The sequence below is a fragment of the Colletotrichum truncatum genome (genome assembly GCF_014235925.2).
Source record: "Colletotrichum truncatum strain CMES1059 chromosome Unknown Contig_0001, whole genome shotgun sequence".
Classification (NCBI taxonomy): Eukaryota; Fungi; Ascomycota; class Sordariomycetes; order Glomerellales; family Glomerellaceae; genus Colletotrichum; species Colletotrichum truncatum.
This window is the reverse complement of record NW_027222398.1, coordinates 9855164-9875710: the sequence shown is the minus strand read 5'-3', so window position 1 is coordinate 9875710 and position 20547 is coordinate 9855164. Positions and strand designations below refer to the sequence as shown.

At 45.3% G+C, this 20547-nt stretch overlaps 4 protein-coding genes across 4 annotated transcripts; 3 read left to right on the top strand and 1 right to left on the bottom strand.

The window, feature by feature from the left end:
* Nucleotides 1-8491: 8491 nt before the first annotated feature.
* Nucleotides 8492-9445, top strand: CTRU02_202763 (uncharacterized protein; the record flags this gene model as incomplete). The annotated part of the gene is made up of 2 exons (XM_036728927.1): nucleotides 8492-8821; nucleotides 8879-9445. The coding sequence occupies 2 exons, from the start codon at nucleotides 8492-8494 to the stop codon at nucleotides 9443-9445; spliced, it is 897 nt and encodes a 298-aa protein (XP_036579442.1).
* A 1415-nt stretch (nucleotides 9446-10860) lies between these two features.
* On the top strand, nucleotides 10861-11743 carry CTRU02_202762 (uncharacterized protein; the record flags this gene model as incomplete). The annotated part of the gene is made up of 2 exons (XM_036728926.1): nucleotides 10861-10957; nucleotides 11031-11743. The coding sequence occupies 2 exons, from the start codon at nucleotides 10861-10863 to the stop codon at nucleotides 11741-11743; spliced, it is 810 nt and encodes a 269-aa protein (XP_036579441.1).
* Nucleotides 11744-12015: 272 nt separating this feature from the next.
* On the bottom strand, nucleotides 12016-18659 carry CTRU02_202761 (uncharacterized protein; the record flags this gene model as incomplete). Its single annotated transcript, XM_070204086.1, has 8 exons — nucleotides 12016-12922; nucleotides 12974-15416; nucleotides 15441-17115; nucleotides 17176-17617; nucleotides 17768-17940; nucleotides 18031-18310; nucleotides 18394-18533; nucleotides 18612-18659. 8 exons carry the CDS (start codon nucleotides 18657-18659, stop codon nucleotides 12016-12018), a joined length of 6108 nt encoding a protein of 2035 aa, XP_070062668.1.
* A 671-nt stretch (nucleotides 18660-19330) lies between these two features.
* Nucleotides 19331-20450, top strand: CTRU02_202760 (uncharacterized protein; the record flags this gene model as incomplete). Its single annotated transcript, XM_036728924.1, has 5 exons — nucleotides 19331-19646; nucleotides 19693-19782; nucleotides 19866-19996; nucleotides 20063-20167; nucleotides 20247-20450. 5 exons carry the CDS (start codon nucleotides 19331-19333, stop codon nucleotides 20448-20450), a joined length of 846 nt encoding a protein of 281 aa, XP_036579439.1.
* Between the last annotated feature and the right edge of the window lie 97 nt (nucleotides 20451-20547).

Below are 20547 nucleotides of genomic sequence, written 5' to 3'. Positions count from 1 at the left end.
ACTATATTATTCACTATCTCTTTTCTAGTTACTATACTAAGGAACCGTCTACTATTAAACAGGTTCTTAAAAGCCCTGAAAAAGACAAATGGCTTAAAGCTATATATCAAGAGATTTCCCAACTTATCTCTAAAGGCACCTTTAAGGCTATAAATTCTAAGTTAGCCTCAACCCAGCCTATAACGGCTAGATGGGTATTTAAGCGGAAATTATTACCTAATGGAAAAATCGATAAATATAAAGCCCGCCTTGTGGCTAGAGGCTTTGAACAACGTTACGGAATCGATTATTTCCAGACTTTCGCTATAGGGTCTAACCCTACAACTTATAGGGTTTTATTTGCCCTTGCCGCCTATTACGATTGGGAAATTCATCATATCGATATCATAGGAGCTTTTTTAAACGGCGAATTAGAGGAAGATATCTATTTAGATCCCTCTAATATTCCTCTAGCTGAATTCTTTAAACAGAACCCTAAACAAAACACTATAGGATATAATGCTACTAGTAATCAGGTTCTAAAGCTAGAAAAAGCCCTATACGGCCTAAAACAGAGCCCTCGACAGTGGCAACTTAAGGTTAAGGCTATATTTAAACAACTAGGCCTACAACCTCTTAAATCCGACGAGGCAACCTACTATAATAATAATAAGGACAATCCTATTATCATAGTAACCCACGTCGACGATTTTATTATATTCGCTAAGAATCTTAACAAAATAAAGAAGCTTAAGTTATTGGTTTCTAAATTTGTTGAAATTAAGGATCTAGGCGAAATCAGCTATTTTCTAGGTCTCAAGATCACTAGAGATAGACCTAATGGGTCTTTACAAATCTCTCAAAGCCACTATATTCAACAAATCCTAGAAAACAACAACTTTAAACACCTCAAAGGCTCAGATATCCCTATATCTCCCGGAATTCTAAAGCAAGACTTAGGGCAGAATAACCCTAACTATCAACCCTCTAAAGAGCTATTAAAACTATATCAACATCTAGTTGGCTCTTTGATTTACACTATTTATATGACTAGGGTTGATTTAGCCTTTAGTGTTTCCTTTATTAGCCGGTTTCTTCATAATCCTACTCAACCGCTATTAAAGGCAGTTATAGGTATAATTCAGTACCTTTCAACTACAAAAGACTTTAGTATTAACTATAAGTCTAAATCGAATATTCAACAGCCTGAATTAATAGGCTATACGGATTCCAGCTGGGCTAATTGCCCTACTACTAGGAAATCAACTAGCGGCTACTTATTTACTTTAAACGGTGGCCCTATTAGCTGGAAATCTAAGAAACAATCAACTATAGCCCTCTCTACAACTGAGGCTGAATTTAACGGCATTCAAGAGGCTATACGAGAGGCTATTTGGCTTCAAGGTCTCCTATCTGAACTAGGCTTTAACTATAAGCCGATACCAATCAAAACCGATAATAACGGAGCCCTAAACCTAGCCTATAACTCAGAATATCATAATCGAACAAAACACACGGCGATATACTATTATTATACTAGGCAAGAAGTAGAAAAAGGAAATATCTCTATATCCTATATTCCTTCTACTAGTATGCCGGCTGACGGGTTAACTAAGCCTCTATCTAGACCTAACTTTATTAAGTTTATTAAACTTATAGGTTTAGATCCTTCTTCTAGTATTAACTAGAATTACCCTTTTATCTTTTCTACTAAATAGTATAAAAGAGGGGGTGTTAGAAGTATAAGTATATTATACTTCTATTTTACTTATTTATCCTATTTAGTCTTATCTAAGACTTAGTAGGACTTACAAAAGTAACTAGCTAAGAATGGCTGCTTGCTAGTTTAAACATATGACATTCAGATCCCTATGGAATACTCTCTTTAACCTTATCTAAAAGTCTATTTAGTTAAAGAAGATTCTGGTCTGATTTATAAGCTGCTTTATAAGCTAGTTGACGTATATACTTACGTATACTAAACCTAGCTTATAGCTTCCTATATTAGCTATTATAGGCGACGTTATACTACTATATAACTAGCCTAATTCTCTCCCTTAGCTAGCTATTAGTTCCTCAACCAACTCAGCTTCAATATAAGCCTATACATTCTTTACTATTAAAGCCCTACTTCATAAGTACAAGTTCCCTTACTCTAATACCCTGTTATAAGGATATCGTACTATCTACGAGATTCCTACCTACCGTTCCAACAATTAATTTCCAATCCTACCGGTTCTCGGGCAAGATCATGATGCCGAGCAGGCAGCGATTGACGATATTAGTGAGACAGGCATGTCATCATAGCGCCTGATTTATGGTTGTTAATGACTCAATCAACCCTGATGACGGACTAGTTAATGGGCCTATGATACTGCGATCTGCTGGGTCACTAGAAATTAATAAGTTGACAGAACCGGTTTCCCTAGCAGAAACATGCGGCGTCTATACATTCGGTTATCTGAAGTCTAGGCACACCTGCGTATTCACACTCACCCACCCAGCCACCCACATACACACACACACATGCACTGAATTAATAAGAAAACCGCTATCATTGAACTGATGTAAGCTTTTATGTGTATTTAACCAAAGTTAAGCGATTTATTTGCGCGTATGGCCTTCATACTTTTGGTGGAGCTAAATGGCGTGCGTCCACATTGCAGTCCTACTACTTTATTTTAAGGCTCAAAAACCAGTCCCGTATGACATGCAGACCGTGAATGGCTGTTAAGACAAGGCGTAGGCAAGAATACATAATGGAGCAACTTTCGTAGTCGCATTCGTTTAGCAGTAGCGCGGTCCTTCTTTCCAAAGCACTTCGTCCGCGTCTCGTCGGCTAAGGTTTGCTCGGCTTGACAGCTTGCCGCCACTTCGTAGGTAGTATCCTGCGGTAGCGCGCTCGGCCTTATTTCCCATCAGCTCCCGAGTGGATAATAAGGATCATCGTTGCGGCGTTGCGGCGTTGCGGAGGACTTGAGCACACCAGGATTGTGTCGACAGCCGGGCTGCGAAATAAAGTGGAAATCACCTTGTCGTATGAGTTAAGATCCTGGTCTCTCACGCTATCCCGTGGAATCTGCGCCTCACTCGTCAACATCGAACAAATGCAATTAATAGAGTGAGCTCGGCAAGGCTCGTCGTTTTTTGTCACTTTCTATATAAGCCAGTGGAGTCGAGGCGAGGCACTACCTTCTTAAGTAGAATATGTACCTCGGCAGTTGTCTTATCAGCCCTCCTTTATTTACCAGTCTTGCTAGTATATTGGTTCTTGTTGGGGTCTCCAAAATTGTCATATCCTAATGCCCGATGACATGTCCCTGAACCTTCACACTTTTGGAGTTCAAAGATTAACTGGCAAGGTCAGTGTGAAATTGATACGATAACATGCATGTCGGCTTATTTACCGCGTTGAGTTTTAGATCACCGAATTTGAGATTCTTTCATCGTTTCGACGGCTACGACAAGTGTTCTCATTTGCAGAATGCCTATTGCTTCGATATTTCATTGTCCCATGGTTGAGATCCCACTAGCCGTGATGATCAAACTTCTGAAGCCAACACAAATTTTGATGTGGCTCCTATCCAAATAATATCAACAAATGTCTTATCTCATCTTCATCCCCCGCGGCCAGCAGAGTGGCTTGAAACAGTTCAGATTAGTTGTGCTGCTGAGTGCTTTTATCAATGCTTAAATGTCAGAAAGAGTTACCGGCTGTGCTCTATTCACTACTCCTCTCCTCTCTGAGTGCCTTGCTATCAAGACGATGTACACTATCAATACTTTCAAATTAACAGCCAGTTTTGCCCGGGGTTGCACTTAGCAAAAGAAAACCTTTTTGTCTTTTCCTATTTTATTCTTGGCTTTCGAACATAGGCGTTATATATCACTAAAGGTCAACAGTACCTACCTCTGTGTGCCTAGAATATATATCCCGAATCTTTTAAGTACATGGATTAAAAGACTAGTAGAAACAGAAGCCCCGATCTGCATCGGCCTTGCCCAGGCCCTGGGAAGAGAAACATCAAGCAGTCGACGAAATCCTTTCAATGTATATGCTTCAGAAAAGATGTGTTTCTTGGTCTGCATTTCGGTATCATGACTCAGCTAACAGCGACAAAGTCAAGTTCTAGAAGATGAGAGCTAACATCAGCCCTATTCTAGTAAAAGCAAGGATTCCCATGGTTAGTTGTGTTTCTCATATTTTCACTCTAGCTGGACAAGCCCACTTTCTTGTTGCTCACTAGTTGTTGATATGTCATAGGAAAACGCTTATCTTGGATATCGTCGATAAATCTTTCGTCGTCAGAGCATGGTTCAGGGATAAAACGATCAAGGAAAGGAAAAGGATTTGGCTATATCAAGGGATAGACTGCCAAATGCCTAGAGCGTGGCTTCGCATCGTCTGTTAGTTTCATTGGGTATAGCTGAGCGACAGGAACGAAATTTAGAATTTTAACTCACCCCTCCCACAACGTATTCGTCTGGAACCATAGTCCCTTACGAAAGCGATTCTATTGAAGTAAATCTCGGTACTGTCGGGTGAAAGTGTATCTATTATTTCAGCAGAGAGAGTATATAGAGCAGGCTTTGGTCACCATGGATGCCAGACTCGTTTTCGGGTTCAAATGCGTTGCGAACCCGAAGTTCAGCTTGACAAGGGCCACGGAATGACTAGTAAGGAAGTATGTTATCGCGACCAGTAACATTGCCGTTGTTAGTCAGGTCGGAGTGGTCAACAACGCGCATGTGTGAATAACCTTGTGAGTCATTTTCTGGCAAATTGATTATTAGCAAGCATGCCTTTGGTTGAGCTGGAGAATTTGGATATTCATCTTCATCCCTTTTTCTCCAGAAGACCTCAACAAAGTCAGGCCCGTCCGAACTCAGATTAATTTGCCTGTTCACCGTCTCCCAAACTAATTCCCTGATTACTTCTTTTTCGTTCTAAACATCTGCTGAAATCATTGTTCACAATACTAATGGGTCACCAAGTTTGCGCTCGAGAAAGGTCGATGGTAGCCTTTAACATGGCATTAACCTTCAAGACATCTAAACTGCTCTACAAATATCCATAACTTCGAACCTCATCCTTTCGTATCATTCAACCATTTTTGTTGACTTGGCATTGTATTCTCTCATACCCAAACTTTCTATAAGAAGCTTGATGAAGATATGGATGACTGTCTGCTGCTCAGGCATCGCTCAGTTGGAGAGTCAATGGACTAAGATCCATCTCAAAAGCCCATATAGCTCACAGCTAGCAGAAGCAATGCTCAAATCTGTGTTCTTGCTAAGATAAAGCAGGGTCTGTTTTGGTTTTCAGATTGCCCGCTCTTCAGATAGCCCCAAACTTCCTTTCATGTGTCATGATAAGCAGTACTAATTCTTTCAGCCCAATTTGAACAACCTCGCCATGAATTTCATGAAGCCTGAGTAGTTTTGAATGCTGTTTGCGACCCAAGATGTTGAGCGATAAAGGCATTGAAGAAGCTGGCAAACCGTTGATGGGATGGTGATAGTTTCATTAGAAGAAGCTGCAGGCATCGCCAAGGGCAAAAAAAAAAAAAAAAAAAAAAAACTGCTTAAAATTACTCTCCCTAGTTTGTTAGTTATCACCAGCTAAGATACTGTGGATTGCCATCGGTGGCTGGTGACAAATATTAAGGGGTTGGCTCTGGCCGTCTTAGCTTCAACCCAAATTCCCTGTTGGGATAAGGGAGGCTGAACTTTGGTCTCCGAATTTTCCCTTACACCCTTCGTGTCTGACGACGGATACGCAGGTAAGGTCGATGAAAGCCTTCTTGTATGTTTTATAAATCCCTTGGGACTGTGGAAGCAAGCAAGCAACCATGGACAAAAAGTTGAAAAGAGCTTGATCACACCTTCGCCTACTACATCAATCGCATGACTCGGCATGATTTCCGATATCAATCTATAAATACCTTAAGATTTGACTTCAAGATCTGAGAATTTTAGGAAAATAAGACCGGTTCTGTATTGACAATATTTGCCAAAGTTTAAGCCAATTAAAATGACCAAATAAATCCGCGCCTTTACTTGGAACAGACGATAAAATGCCTACCGTTGCCTTCTTCATTTTATCAAAACGTTTCAGAAAGGATTGATGATAACTGTGTGCTAACGTGCATGGTATATCAGCTATCGAACACTCTTATCTCACATTGATATTCCACGATACTCTAAAGGCATGGTGGCGGAAACGCCTCCTTTTACCTCCAGTAGTTCATAGTTGGAGGAATGGCAAAGTGTAACACTTGAAATATGGATGGCGCTTAAATTTTAACTGAGGACGACTGATGTAAATCTACTGGATATCTGAGGTCTTTCTCAGGCAAGCCTCCTTGAGGCATGCTCTGATGGATGATATGCATGATATCATTGCACAGTTGTGACGAACTCCTAGCATCGGAGACTGCAGGTTCTTCGCATCTGCATTCCTATTTGGTACCGCCGCGTTGTTCTCGTGTTTCAACATTAATACTAATCTTGGCAGAGTTGAGAAGCTCAGCGACAATGCTGTCAACGGAAAGCAGCGCGGTAAGACAGGGAAAAAGCGTCATTATGCAAAGAACCCCTTGGTTAATTATGGAAATATCGATTATGAAGTGACTGAAAAGGTTGTCCTAGGAGAAGAATGATGGTGGCACTGGTCGCGCCTTGTCTCACACCGTGTCCTCAGTCACTGAGAAGTTTTAACCGAATTTTCGAAATGCTGAGGCGGGGTATTACCTCTTGACCTTGACCCTGCTAGTATACATAGCTGAGTACTGCTGTTGCGGCACCCTGAGACTTCCCCCCCAAAAGACCTCACTCACGATGCGCCCAAAAACTGAGATCCTCATGATGCCAAGTATGTAAGCTATCGACCAACAATGGAAGATGAAACCAAGGTATGCACTGGAGCCATCGAAGGAGATTTTCTTGCCGAAACAGCAGCTATAAGCCCCGGATATTTCCCCAAAGACACATTCCGTGGCGCCAGCACTTGCGCCACCATGCGGGAAATAACGCCTTCAGACAGGGTCAACGTCCGCCCTGTCAGTTAGCTATGCATAAAACCGATTTCCAACCCCTTCGCAGATCCTTTGACCGTTGTCGCAGATCGACTTCGAAGTGCTCTTAGTGCTTAGGCTCGGGCCGCGTGTCGATCGGTCGTGATTGGGCTTGTATTGGGCGCTTCTCTTCTTTCTCACAATCATTGGTTGCCTCGTATGACATGCATATTTGTTATCCGTGATAGAGCCTCCAAGAAAAACGTGGTTTACGTATCGGAAAGTCAGAATAGGATAGCATCAGACATTTCTTGGTCTTCAATCACATACCATCTACTCAATAAATCTCAAAGATCAAGCTCAAAATCAAGGTTCAGAACATGTTTTACAAGGTGTACGTGTTTGCAGTACCGATAATGAGTTACCGTTGTCTCTACACAGAGCGCTAAATAGAGAAAGGGGTAAAATATCCAAAGTCCACCATCAGACCGGTGCCCAAGTACTTGCAGTTTGTCTCATACCGCCTGCGGCTTGGGTGTGGTATGCTCGGGTGAGGGCGGATTCTTCAAAAAGGCTTATCCTTGAACAAACCAATTGTTTTACTGATAAATTTGGGGCAATGTTACATTTTCTCCGTTGAAACCGAACATGTGGTTTTCGCGAATGAGATCAATACATTGTGCAGTAGCAAGACGGTTCGAGCAAGGCATAGAGAGGCGTTGAACGAATCAGATGACATGTTGACTTGAAAGAGTCCTCGCAACGTACGACTCTAAGACACGCAGAGCCAAGGCTGTCGGCAACGAAAGGAATCGGTCACCATGATCATCATAGTGCATTCACTGGAAAGATTAAGCGCGAATAAGACTGTGAGACAGACAGTTTAACGGCTAACATCGTGTACCTGTGTCTGGTAGCCTCAAAATATTTTGAAAAGATCAGCACTGCCGTACCAAGACATACAGACTGGTCAATACCGAGGGGTTAGATGCATCATACTACCTCATCTCTTGGATGATTGTATGTAGAAAGCAAGGTATAGCTTGGAACAAAGCGCTATAGAGCTTAGTTCAGCAGGTTTCTATTGTGAAAACAAGCCCTCGAAACGATCATCACTGCAACGGCAAGACATACAGATCCATGCCCGAGTCCTGAGCAGCCCAAAACTAAGATCATTCAACCACTTGAAAACATCGTGATCGCGTGTAGCATCACGAGGTGAGTTGATGCCCAACGACTAAGCAGCATGTTCCCTGAATACTGCATCCGGCCGATGACGTGAGCTCTTGTCGTCTTCACAAGATCATGACAGACGGTTGAGAACAAGAGAATCTTATCGAAAGCCTCAAATTTCAGATAGAGTTGAAGGAAAAGTACTTAAAGAAGGCAATATTCGTGTTTGAAAAGCTCATTATAATCCAAGCCATCAGTCTTACCAAGTTCTTACATCTGATCTCGAAACTCTTTGACCCTTTTCAAAACAAAGACCCTACAAAATGTCGCCCACAGCCGCCCACGCACCTGTAAGGCAAGCCGTCGATGCGGTACATGCTGCTCATGCTCCTCCGGAGAAGCGCGGCTACCCGTACTCTATTCCTTCGCGCAACCTCTTGGTAATTGTCCTGGGCGAGTTCTGTGGAACGTTCATGTTCCTGCTTCTCTCGTTCATAGGAGCGCAGACCGCCATCGTTACCAACGCTGGAAGCAACTTGCAAGCTCCCCTTGGGCCTGACAGTTTGCTGTACATAGCAGCATCTTTCGGCACTGCTATCGCCATTAACGTGTGGATCTTCTACCGTGTCAGTGGTGGAATGTTCAACCCTGCGGTTTGACTCCCCGGCCACCAATCGTCATCTTGACATAATGTACTGACTATGCCTAAGGTAACTCTTGGTCTCGTACTTGTTGGCGCAGTCAAGCCACTCCGTGCTGTTTGCATTGTGCCCGCTCAGCTTGCGGCCAGTATCGCTGCCGCCGCCGTTGTGTACGGAGTTTTACCTGGACCACTCCGCGTCAACAACACGCTCGGAAATGGAGCTACAATCCCTCAAGGTTTCTTCATCGAACTCCTTCTAACAGCACAGTTGGTTTTGACTGTTTACTTTCTTGCTGTTGAGAAGCACCGCGCGACATATCTCGCACCAATTGGCGTCGGTATCTCAGTTTTTGTCGCCCATATCACGGCCACGAACTGGACCGGAACGTCTATCAACCCCGCACGCTCATTCGGACCGGCTGTAATCGCCGGTTTCGTCAACTACCACTGGATCTACTGGCTGGGTCCTCTTGCAGGTGCACTTCTGTCATATGTCGTTTATGCCATGTTCAAATGGCTCGAGTATCAGACCGCGAACCCCGGACAGGATGACGATATGGAGAAAGCTATCCCGCACCCAACTCTTCCCGTTGATTCGGCCTACAGTGGCGGAGCGGAGTCAGGAAAGGCGTAGGACACGGCTATCCGCGGACCGCTACGGGAATGGCAAGTCCATCTAGTTCACACTATCAGGCAACGAGATATGATAGTCACTGAACGCAGATGGAGACAGATCGGTGGCTGTCAACAAACATCATACTTTGAGCGTTGCCGCAGACATTGTATGCTAGAGTACACTGTATCGATCAATGCGTGGGCTATCGGAAGAGTAAGGCAGACTGTATATTCTGATGATCTTGAGAATCAAGATGTAGAGAGCAAGTTGGGAAGCTATGAATTTACAATTTCTTGCCCAAATCATCGTAAAGTTCCAAGGTTTCTTGGTTAGTCATAGGCGGTACTTGACAGTTGACCAGTGCTATTCAATGCTATCGTTGAGGTTTCATTTTTCAGCATGGATGCAACTTAAATGCAATTTTTTCTTCTCAAGTTACCCAATTTTATTATTTTAGAACTTGTAAATCTTGTGACATGTCATTTGCGCCCAGAAGGCGCCACGGAACACAACTCCTGGGGTTGCGTCGTACAGTTTGGGAAGCAATGCATACATACTACTGGGGTTTCGAAGCTACGAGGCTTTGGTTATCATTGTCTGTAATGCAATTAAAAGAGTCTCATTTATCATCCCTTGAAGAATCCATTGCATGACGGTGTCAATAACGGCCACTCATGACTCAGTCGCGGTATTTTCCAAGGAATTATTTGTGTCACGGGGCTGCTTGTGGAAGAAGCACATACCGCTATTTAGGTTATAAGGATCTGCGATCGTGACACGAGATATCGTATGGCCATTGTAAGGAGCGAAACGCATTGCTAAGCACGTTCTACGAGGTGGTAGCTCCACAGGTTCGTCACAACGATTTAGCTATGTAGAAAGGAAAAGCCCCAGAGGGTGTTCAGAGATTTTCTTGATTTGCTGCCCTTCTTTGGCCGCTTGCACGCCAAATCTTTTCGCTGGGCTGAAGGAGGTAGATTTTATGTACCAACATGTCTGAGCCGTAAGAGAATATGAAGAACCGGCAAGAGTAGGATTAGCCGGGCATACGCCCTGGCAGTGCTGCTCTCTGACTTTAGGGTTCGGCGTTTTGATGAGGCAAAGTCTATTGAAATGAGAGTCACTAGCCCGTATGTATTCCCCATAAATAAATGTGTAACCACGCACTGGGGTATTGTCAGACAATCCGAGACACCCGCACGAGTAATGAATACACTAAAGAGTTCTTTAACGTTGAAAAAGCACTTATAGAAGCCTCGTTCTGGCTTCAGCAAGTTGAGATACGTGAATACTCGAAGCAAAACCCAAATAAAATTGATCGGAAATAGAAAAAGGCCGCGCCTGAAGGGAGAATACAATTCGTTGCGAAGATATCCAGTAAGTTATTGTCAAACGGGTGCAGAGCAAAAGCCAAGTGCTAATCAATTGCAGAGATGGAAGGAAGTCCACGTCTCATAGACTCCGTGAATAAGACGAGAACGCGGCCTATGAGACTGCTACTTCTCGGCCTTCCACGCACAGCAACAGAATGTTTGTTTCCCTTGAAGAAGCCATAGCCTTACTTATACTCACATATCAGCAACTGTACTAACCTAAGGCATAGCTTTGAATGCTGCTTTAGAACAACTCGGTTTCAATGTCTTTTCATTCCAAGCCATGTGGTCTAACTGGCAAGAAACGATCCCTCTGTGGACCGAAGCCATCGAGGCCAAGTATCACGGGCGGTGTAAGCCGTATGGGCGCGCCGAGTTCGATAAACTTCTTGGCGATTACGACGTCGTAAAATGTCCCCATGCTCTTCTCTTTGCCGAAGATCTTGCAGCAGCCTATCCTGAAGCTAAAATTATCGTCTCAAAGAGGGATTATGAGCCGTGGCGTGCATCCATGGAAAAGACCGTTTTTGCTCTACGTCGTTCGGTTGTGTTCCGTCTTCTTCACCCACTTGATCCGTTCCGAGCTGCTTGGTGGCCCTTTCTGCGCCTTGTTATGGACACAGCCTATGGCGGTTGGGCTGAGGCAGTACCCGGACGGGCACCCTACGACGGCCATCATGTCCGAATCGAAGCCATTGTGCAGGAAAATCCAGAGAGGATGCTAATTTTCTCTGGGCCCAAGGACGGCTGGGGGCCGCTCTGCGAATTTCTGTGCTTACCTATTCCTGAGACGGCCTATCCATGGAAGAACTCTGGGGGTGACTTTTGGGAAGTTCAAGGGCATAGGGCGGGCGAGAGGCTTCTGCTGCGCAAGCTAGCACAGCGACTTTCGGCATGTGCAGGACTTGGAATGCTGTTGTACTGGTGGCTCAAACGTAGGTAACTAATGTAACTAGAATATGAGATATGCTCCATGTCGTTATTCCATTTTATCACACATCCAAACATCTGTGCTACTGAGGCGTAGTGCAATGGTTTCGAGGCAATAATCAAAACAAGTCAACGAACCATCAGTAACAATGTATCATACACCAAAGGCAGAACAAAGGTGAGAAGCTGAAACTTCAGAAACATAAAAGGATTTGTTCAAAACGTTGTGATAAAACAGCACGTTTGATTTGATAAATGATTTTGCGGCGTAGAAGGCTTCCGTTGTTAAGCAACATGTTGCAAGGCCCCATGGTCTACCCTGTCAGAACCGCGAAACCAACTCACCGCTTTCAATAGCACATGAGCCAGATCATCGCGAACTCTTGGAAGCATAATGTCAAAATGATCCCCTTTCACAATATGCCGCTGCACATTTGTCCCTATCAGACGCTGCCACTCGTCAGAATGCTTTGCCACCACTTCTTCCAGCCGTGGCTTCTCCAACCAGTGTTTCTCATTTTTCGTGGAAGTTCTCATTGTACATCTTGTCTCAATTTCGGATTTCGCCTGCAGAATCTTGGCGGGAAATTGTGAAAAGTCGCCTTGTGCTGACCACACTAGTTGCACCGGTACCGACAATAGCTTTTCATGGCCTTTGGCATGCAAGTTCGGAAGCACATAGGCGCTATTCATAAGTATGAGACGAAGGATATGCTGTCTCTGCCACTCAGCAGTCCCCATTTTTGTTTCTGGTTTTCGCCGAGACCATTCAAAAAAGCCTGTGCTCTCAAGATGTTTGACCGAGATCTCATCTAGACCTGTAGGGAGATGTGGAGTGAGAGATGCGTACGACTCGATAAGAAACAACCCTGCCACATGTTGCCCTTGCTGTATAAGCTGTCTTGCACATTCATATGCAACACGGCCCCCGAGTGACCAACCCCCGAGCATGTAGGGTCCCAAAGGCTGAACGCGTCGGATGGCTTCGACAAAGAAGGAACAGTATCTCTCCATGGAACAATCAGGAGCTGTTTCCATTCCATGAAATGGTGATTCGAGAGCAAAGTAAGACATGTTTGTGTCGATGGATAAATTGGGGGGAAGACCGGTGTAGACAGCGCTGCTCCCAGATGCATCCGGTAGCAGAAACATGTTCTCTTTTGAGTGAACAGACTTTTGCATCAGCACAACTCTGCTTGAATGACCCATTTCCAAGTTTCTTGTGATGGAGTGCGTGGCTCTCAGCCTGCTAGAATCCTGTGTGTTGGGCCATTCTGAAGAATCAATGGCGCAATCGCTGCCATTGATGTAAGAACGTTTCGCGGGGTTTCCACTCGAATCTGGGTCTTTCCCATCAGAACCATTAGTGCTAGTACCATTAAGAGTCATAGCGCAGAGTGTGGCCAGGTCACCAACGGTCCGGCTCTCTAGAAATGCTAGGAGTGGTACTTCGACGTTCAACTCGGTGTGCACACTCTGAGCTACGGATGATGTTAGTAGCGAGTCGATGCCCAAGTCTGCCATGATTGTTTCTTCGTTGATCTCAGCGGGGTCTGAAAATGTCTCTTTGGCCAGTAGAATTATGAGTCGCTCGAGAATTGCTTTTCGCTCCGGTATCCTAAGACCGTAACTAGTACCGGACTTGGAGGGTTCGACAGAATTGTTGGTAAGGTTCGAGCTGGTTGCGACGTTCGGCTCACTATCACTAACTAGTAGTGTCTCTGCAGGTAGAAGAAGAGAAGGATTTCTGGAGCTGATAGGCTTGACGTCCTTACCATCAAGCTTGTGAAACCGCAAGCCGTTGACGATGGCCACCAAACTCATGTCTTGATGCTCATCAAAAACCCAGACGTCCATCAGGATATCCGCAGACCCGGACAACAATTTACCGTGTGTGTAACATGAATACACATGTTGTTCTTTTGGACAGTCCCAGAAAGTAACTTTCGCGCACTCCGTTAGAATGTATACAGCTCCAGGTGTAGCTGCGACATTCATGTTCACCGTAAACCCGGCAACCTGCATGATGCCGTCCAGCCAAACAGGGTCTGCTACATAGGTTTGACTGTCATTCTCAGAGGCAGTCGTCAGGATTCTGGCAGCACCTTCGTAGCCCGCAGATGCCATTACCAAATCCTGGAGAACTTGATACTTGGGGGAATAGTGCATGACAGACGCCCACATCTTGTAAATCATTGGCTGCGTAAAGTGATTTGCACAGGTGCTGTAGCGCAGCTTCATAATGCGAGAGCTGGCACGAAGAAGTGTGTTAACCGCGGAACAGCAGCTGTTTTCGCTGCCAGGACTTAAGTCTTCTGTGACATGTACGATGCAGCTTGCATGGTGCTTCGACGGCTTACCACAGCTCGAGAACTTGACTCGAAGTTCAGAAGACTTTTTGAGCTTCTCCACCGTGACCTTGAGAGACTTGTTTGCATCGACGCTATCTTGGCCTTCAAGTATGATAGGGGATAGTATGCGTAATGAACTCAGCCTGAGAGAACGTAGTTTCGCCTGATTGCCGAGCATCTCAAGGGCTGCAACAAAGGCCAGGTCGATAAGCACACCTGCTGGACAGATTGCTTTCTCACGGAAAGCATGGCCCGATATCAAGCTTCTTAGAGGCTCTTGTGAGAGATTCCGAATGACTTCTGTTGTTGTGGCTTCCTTTGCTCCCGTAGCAAGGGGGCGGGTGGATGATGAGAAACAAGTGGGCGATAATGTTGACAATGTTCTAACTTGCTTGGACTTTCCTACCAGAGGAATCCAGTAGTCCTTCAAGTCAAAATGGTAGGGTGGAAGCTCTAATAGTCTTACCGTTCCTTTCGTCGCTTTGAAATATCGCACCCAATCGATGTCAACTCCGCTGGTGTAGCCCTTTGCCAAGCTAGACGCCATAATGCTTAAGCAGTCAGGATTGTTATCGCGCATTGTTTCGAGGATATCTACGACATTGTCTCTAGTGCTAGTGGCATTAGCTGCTACCATGTCGTGGCATGAGCGAGTCGGCGATAAGGTTATGAAGAGTGTGTTGCAATTGGAATTCAGTGACATCACAGTTTGAAGTGCCTCAGAGAAGCGAACGGGTTGTCGGGCATGATTGACCAGGTACTCAGACCATGAAGAGCAAGATTTGAGCACTGTGCCGTAGACTGTCGATAGAAAATTGACACGGGGCTTACTCGTAAAAGAAACGGTTTTGGTGATATTTCGCAGCTGATCCAGAATTCCGTTCATTTGTGCCGTGTGGAAAGCGTATGGAGTGGGTATCAGGACGCTTCTCATTCCTCTTGCTTTGATTTTGTTTTGGAACGCAAGGATGTCGTCAATGGGCCCAGCGACGACGATCTGTAAAGGCGTGTTCCAACAAGCAACCTCGATTCTTCTGAAGTCCTTCATGATTGGTTCAAGATCACCGCCTTTCGCAAACACAGCCAACATGCGGCACTCGTCCGCTGTACATGTTTGCTGTACTAGACTGGCACGCTTGCCTACCAACCAAATGGTATCGGAGGCGGACAAAATCCCAGCCTCATGCATGGCTGCGTACTCCCCGAGACTGTGTCCAAGGACGATGGAGGGTCGTACTGCCCACTTCTTCCACATACTGCTAAGCGCAAGCTCTAGTGTGACCAGTGAGACTTGCTCCAAAACCGTATCCTTTGCGACTTTGTCTGTATTTCTCATTGCATCACTGTCAGTCGGAGTAATGGTAAGGTGATCGAGCACACCCGGAAATCCTAAAGCCTCACTTAGGCTGCTGTAGTCGCACAAGGCTTCTCGAAACACATCATTAGATTTAAATAGCGTTTGAGCTGCCCCAGCTAATTTGATGCCCTGTCCAGGAAAGACAAAAACGACCTGAGGCGGTGAACTAGAGAGTGGTGGACATACACCAACTGAATCAAGTGGTTCAGTGTCGTTATGTAACTGCTGTAGAAGATCCTCAATAGTTCTAGCGAGGTAAGCAGAGCGAAATTTGTAGTGATTTCGCCGCACACAGGTGGTGTAGGATAGATCAGATAGCTGGGTATTTGGTGTTTGCTTCAGGAAATCGAGAAGTCGAAGCTTGTTGCCCAGAAGGGAAGACCGGGTCTTCGCTGAAATGGTTATGAGATATGTTTGAAATCCGGGATTGTCAACTTCTTCTTCTTGTTTGTAGACCTGATTTGACTCTATCTCTTTATGCGCTTGCTCGATAAGAATGCTGGTATTACCACCAGCAGCTCCAAAACAGTTGATGATGATAGCTGATGGGTATTGCTCTGAATGGTTCTGACCATTGTTGGCTTGGTCACGCAGTGGCTCATTTTCTAAGTTGATTCGAATATTCAAATCTTTGAGCTGAGGAAAGTTAGCATTTGGTCCAGTTTTAAGGCCGATATGCGGAGGAATCCGGCCATGACGAAGTATCAGCAAGGACTTGACAAGACCAGTAATCGCCGCTGCTCCTTCACTATGTCCGACATTGGCTTTTACACTGCCAATACGAAGATTACCTGGCCTGATCGTAGTGCGGCAATGGCCGTGGCGCTCGCCCCCTAAAACAGCTGCAACAGCTTCAACTTCGGCTCTATCACCGGCTTGAGTCCCTGAGCCATGGACCTCAACGTATGATACATCTTCAGGCTCCCTTGAGGATTCATTTAAAACTCGACGTAGGAGGTCTTTTTGAGCAGCCACTGATGGACGTGTGATAGGACTTGTGTCTGTCGAATGATTCGTAACGATACCTCTGATGACACCATGGATTGTATCACCGCTTTTTCTGGCATCTCTCAATCTCTTGAGAATCACAACAGACACAGCTTCACCCCTAGTGTATCCATCTGCAGTAGCATCAAAAGTCTTGCACGCAGTACCGGCGCTGCCTAAGAAGCCGCCACGGCCGAGGCCTGCATACATGCCAGAATCATTATCGCCTGTAATGATGTTCACACCACCTGCGACGGCCATTTCGCATTTATGACCTCTCAGAGCTTGAACGGCGAGGTCAATAGCCATGGCACTTGATGAGCACGCTGTATCCACTGACAAAGATGGACCATCCCAGCCGAAGAAGTGATTGAGCCGGCCTGGACCAAAGGCTCGCAAGCCTCCAGTGACATAATAAGGATCGTCTGGATCCATGTTGTACTCCCGCCAGTCATCAGTGGCTTGCCCAATATAGGTGCCGACATGTCGGGTGTGCAATGCTGCGTTATAACCTGACATCTCTAATGCTTCATGCGTTACAAGAAGAAGCAGTCGGTGTGCCGGATCCGTCTGAAGCGTGGCACGACCTGACATGTTGAAAAATTGCGTGTCAAACTGACCGGCATCATCAAGGAAGCAACCTGTCGGCAAGGCATCTAGAGACCCTTGAGCAAACCTTTCTGTCGGCATCTGTTCTTGTACATCAGTACTAAGCCTGGAGAAAATGAACTGGGACTCAGGTTAAGTTACCTGACCGGACATATCACGCCCTTCGCAGAGCAAATCCCACAGTTCGGTGGCACTTTGGGCGCCTGGGAATCTACCAGAGTAGCCCGTAATAGCAATGATATGGTCATCTTCATCACTATCTTGTTCTTCCACTTCCTCTAAGTTCTCATTATCGTCATTAGTTCCGTTGGGCCCTGATTCGTTCAGGCAAAGGGCGGGAACCTTGCATATTCTGATTCCGGCCGTTTTTAATTGGTGATAAAAAGGAGCATACTGACACAAGGGCCCGAAGGTATGAAATCTAAATGGATTGGTAGCAGAGTTTTGCTGATTCTGAACTTTGCGGAGAACTCGTGACGGAGAAGCAGGCTGCTGAAGAATGTCGCGAAGCGCTTGCATTAGTACGCAACGCAGCATGCTGCCCTCGTATGCTTCACCTGTGCTTGAAGACAATATCTGAACGCCTGATCGTATTGAGATATCCAAGACTGGAGAAGATCCTAAAATATCATCATATCTGTAATGACCGTGTTAGACGGCATTGAGTCACTCGAACAAGGTGTACTCGCTAAAATTCAGACATCAAAGATAAGAAAGTGCTTTTTGTACATACTGGGGCTCTCGAAGGTGGCTTGCATGGTATGCAGCAAAGATTGGAAGTTCTTTTTTGGATGCATTGGCGAAAACTCCTGATAATAAAAGACGCAATGTCGATGGTGGACCCGAAATCACAGACCATTCTTCCGATTGAAAGCTTACATATGCTTTCTTGTAATCCGGTAGACTCTAATAGTGTACACTTGTTAACCATATATTTATAGGATCGAGAAGTCTGCTTATGCTAAGGTAATGTCAGAATGGGATGGGTTCACTCACACTATGCTCAAGACAATGATTGATGCCATTAAGGCACTCTTCTCTCGGGAGTTGGACAGCAGTTGCCCAACTATGGTCCTCAGATGGTTCAATTTCCCAAGATCGCTGAGTAACGAACTTGGTCATTCGTACAACGATTTGCAGCATCTCGGCGGATAGCTTAACGAGATGCTCGGAGCTTGTGGCAGCTGCCGCCCCGCATGCAAGAATGAGACCCGAACATTGCCCAACAAAGATTTGGCAATTTTCACCCAAAAGATCCATGTCATGATGTGATTTCCTAAATGATAGGGTTAAACAATACCCTAGTATCAGTACCAATACTTTTGAACCGGAATATCTTGAAAGGTTTTGCAGACTAACCATAGTAGAGAGCCAAATTGTGCAATACAAGGCACAAGGGCTGATGTCATCGGGTTCGTCTTATCTTCTTCTACTGTGGAAGTGACCATATCTGCCCATTCCAGAATGCCATGGTTTTTATCCACTAGGCCTCCCAGTTTCTGTTTAGAAAATACATGTAGACATGATGTTGTGGGACGGGCGCGTTTCTGTAAGGTGCGAATGATTTCTCGATACACACTTGCTGGCTGGGATTGGTCGCCGAAGAAGAATAGTGAAGCTGCCATTGTGTCTAAATCATGTTTGAGCTTTCGTTGGTTAGAGAAAGAATTGTCAAGGGACAGAAGAACCAATGTAACGCCAAAAGTCTATAACGAGGAGGTGATGGTGTAGCAACGTCTTGAGGTTTCCATATGCAGGAAAAAGCCGGCAAAATGCTATTGGATTTGTTGAGAGACGTGGCAGGAAGTTGATCCACGAGAACACCTCATCCGTTTCATGCCCCGATATACACTTAGCCAGTACATCCATCCATCTTTATTGTGATTGTATTAAACCAGGATACTTCTGCCAGCATGGGGCCGATGCTGATTACTGATTAAGTAGGCCGGTGATCCGGCGGGATACCAGTATCAGCTGGATGGCTTAGCGCAGTGTAAGTACAAATCAAGGTTTGTGTAAAACCTTAGTTTGAGGACTTGCATACTGACTCAAGCTTTGTTAAAGGGCGGGGATTTTTGAGCAACATTGTACTCCACAGAGTACGAAGTTTAAGAAGTTGCTAGAGGGGGTGGAGTTCTTTGACATCATTTAACGAGAGAACACCGCTGTTCGCGAAACGCAAAAACGCCTGAGCACCGCTTAGCTTGTGCTAACGAAGACAACCGTGACATTCTTGGATTTTATTCATTACCCTTTTTTCAAGATTCCATTTTGTGTGGTACAGACAATTTCAAAGATGTCTCCTACTATTCCTTCATCGAAGTATTCCGCTTTACGGCAGAGCGAAGAAACGCTCAGTGAAGAAGGGTCATCAACTCAACCACTCCGTGTCCGACCCGCCGAATCTACTTTTCGCCTCTTGGTCAGCGCTTTCGTCTGTTGCCTTCTATCTGTTGCAGTGGGTTTTAGTTTGGGGAGATACGGCTATGAGGCTGCTGTCAAAGAGGCCCATGGGCATAATCAGGCTGCATGCATTCCTGAGCCCAAGAGCCCTTCTCCAGCTGCTGGGTTGGGTATGGCGACCATCGACGAAGCCCCGTTCATCAAAGATGGTATGTAACTACTTCTAATGTAATGGCTATTCTAACCCTCGCGTAGTCCCGCTTGTTCGCAAGAAGTTCGAACACGATTCTTCATATAACTTTACAGCTCCAGGTTCCAACCAGAAGTGGCTTGATTTGATTTCCTGTAAGCTGGCTTGAGGGCTTGACCATCATTCAACAACCACCCGATATAAGAATGAGCAGAGAGCTAACGAGTGTTTGGCGAAGTTGGCAAGCCCTTTGTTGCGATACATGAGCCGGCCAAGTACGGATTACCGGACTACTTCCACAAAGATGCACTACAACCTGAGGGGCTGCAGCCTGTGGCCTGGAACGTTTTCCACCAGCTACATTGTTTGGTAAGAAAGAAAATGGTTCCTTCATTACGTTAGAATTGGTCTGTCTTTGCTAAACCCAACCATTAGGTATGTTTTCGCACCACGTACATGAGACTTGCCTTGAACCTAGACGGCGGCTACGAAGTGTGCACGAAGCAGCATATTGAACACTGCTTGGAGAGCATTCGTCAGGTAAGAAGCTCTAGCCTGGCTCTCAAGCATCCATGAGCAACGACAAGAGAAGGTGTTGAATACTGATGCCCGATCACAGGCAACCATGTGTGCCGCCAACATGAACATGGAGAGGTTTGAGTTCATTCATTACCCCGGCCACACAGATTTCGTTCCGAAATTGGTTGGCCAGCACGAGACACATACTTGCCGTGACTGGGATGCAATCAAGCGGAACATACAAAAGGTTAGAGCGGAGAATATCCCTGTTGATAAGTACGGAAAACGGATTGGTACATCGTAGATACGGATTCATTCAAAAGCGGGAAACCCAGCGTATAGTATGAGCGACTTCCTTCGCTTTTGATAACTGCCCACCACACAACTACCGTCACGGGATG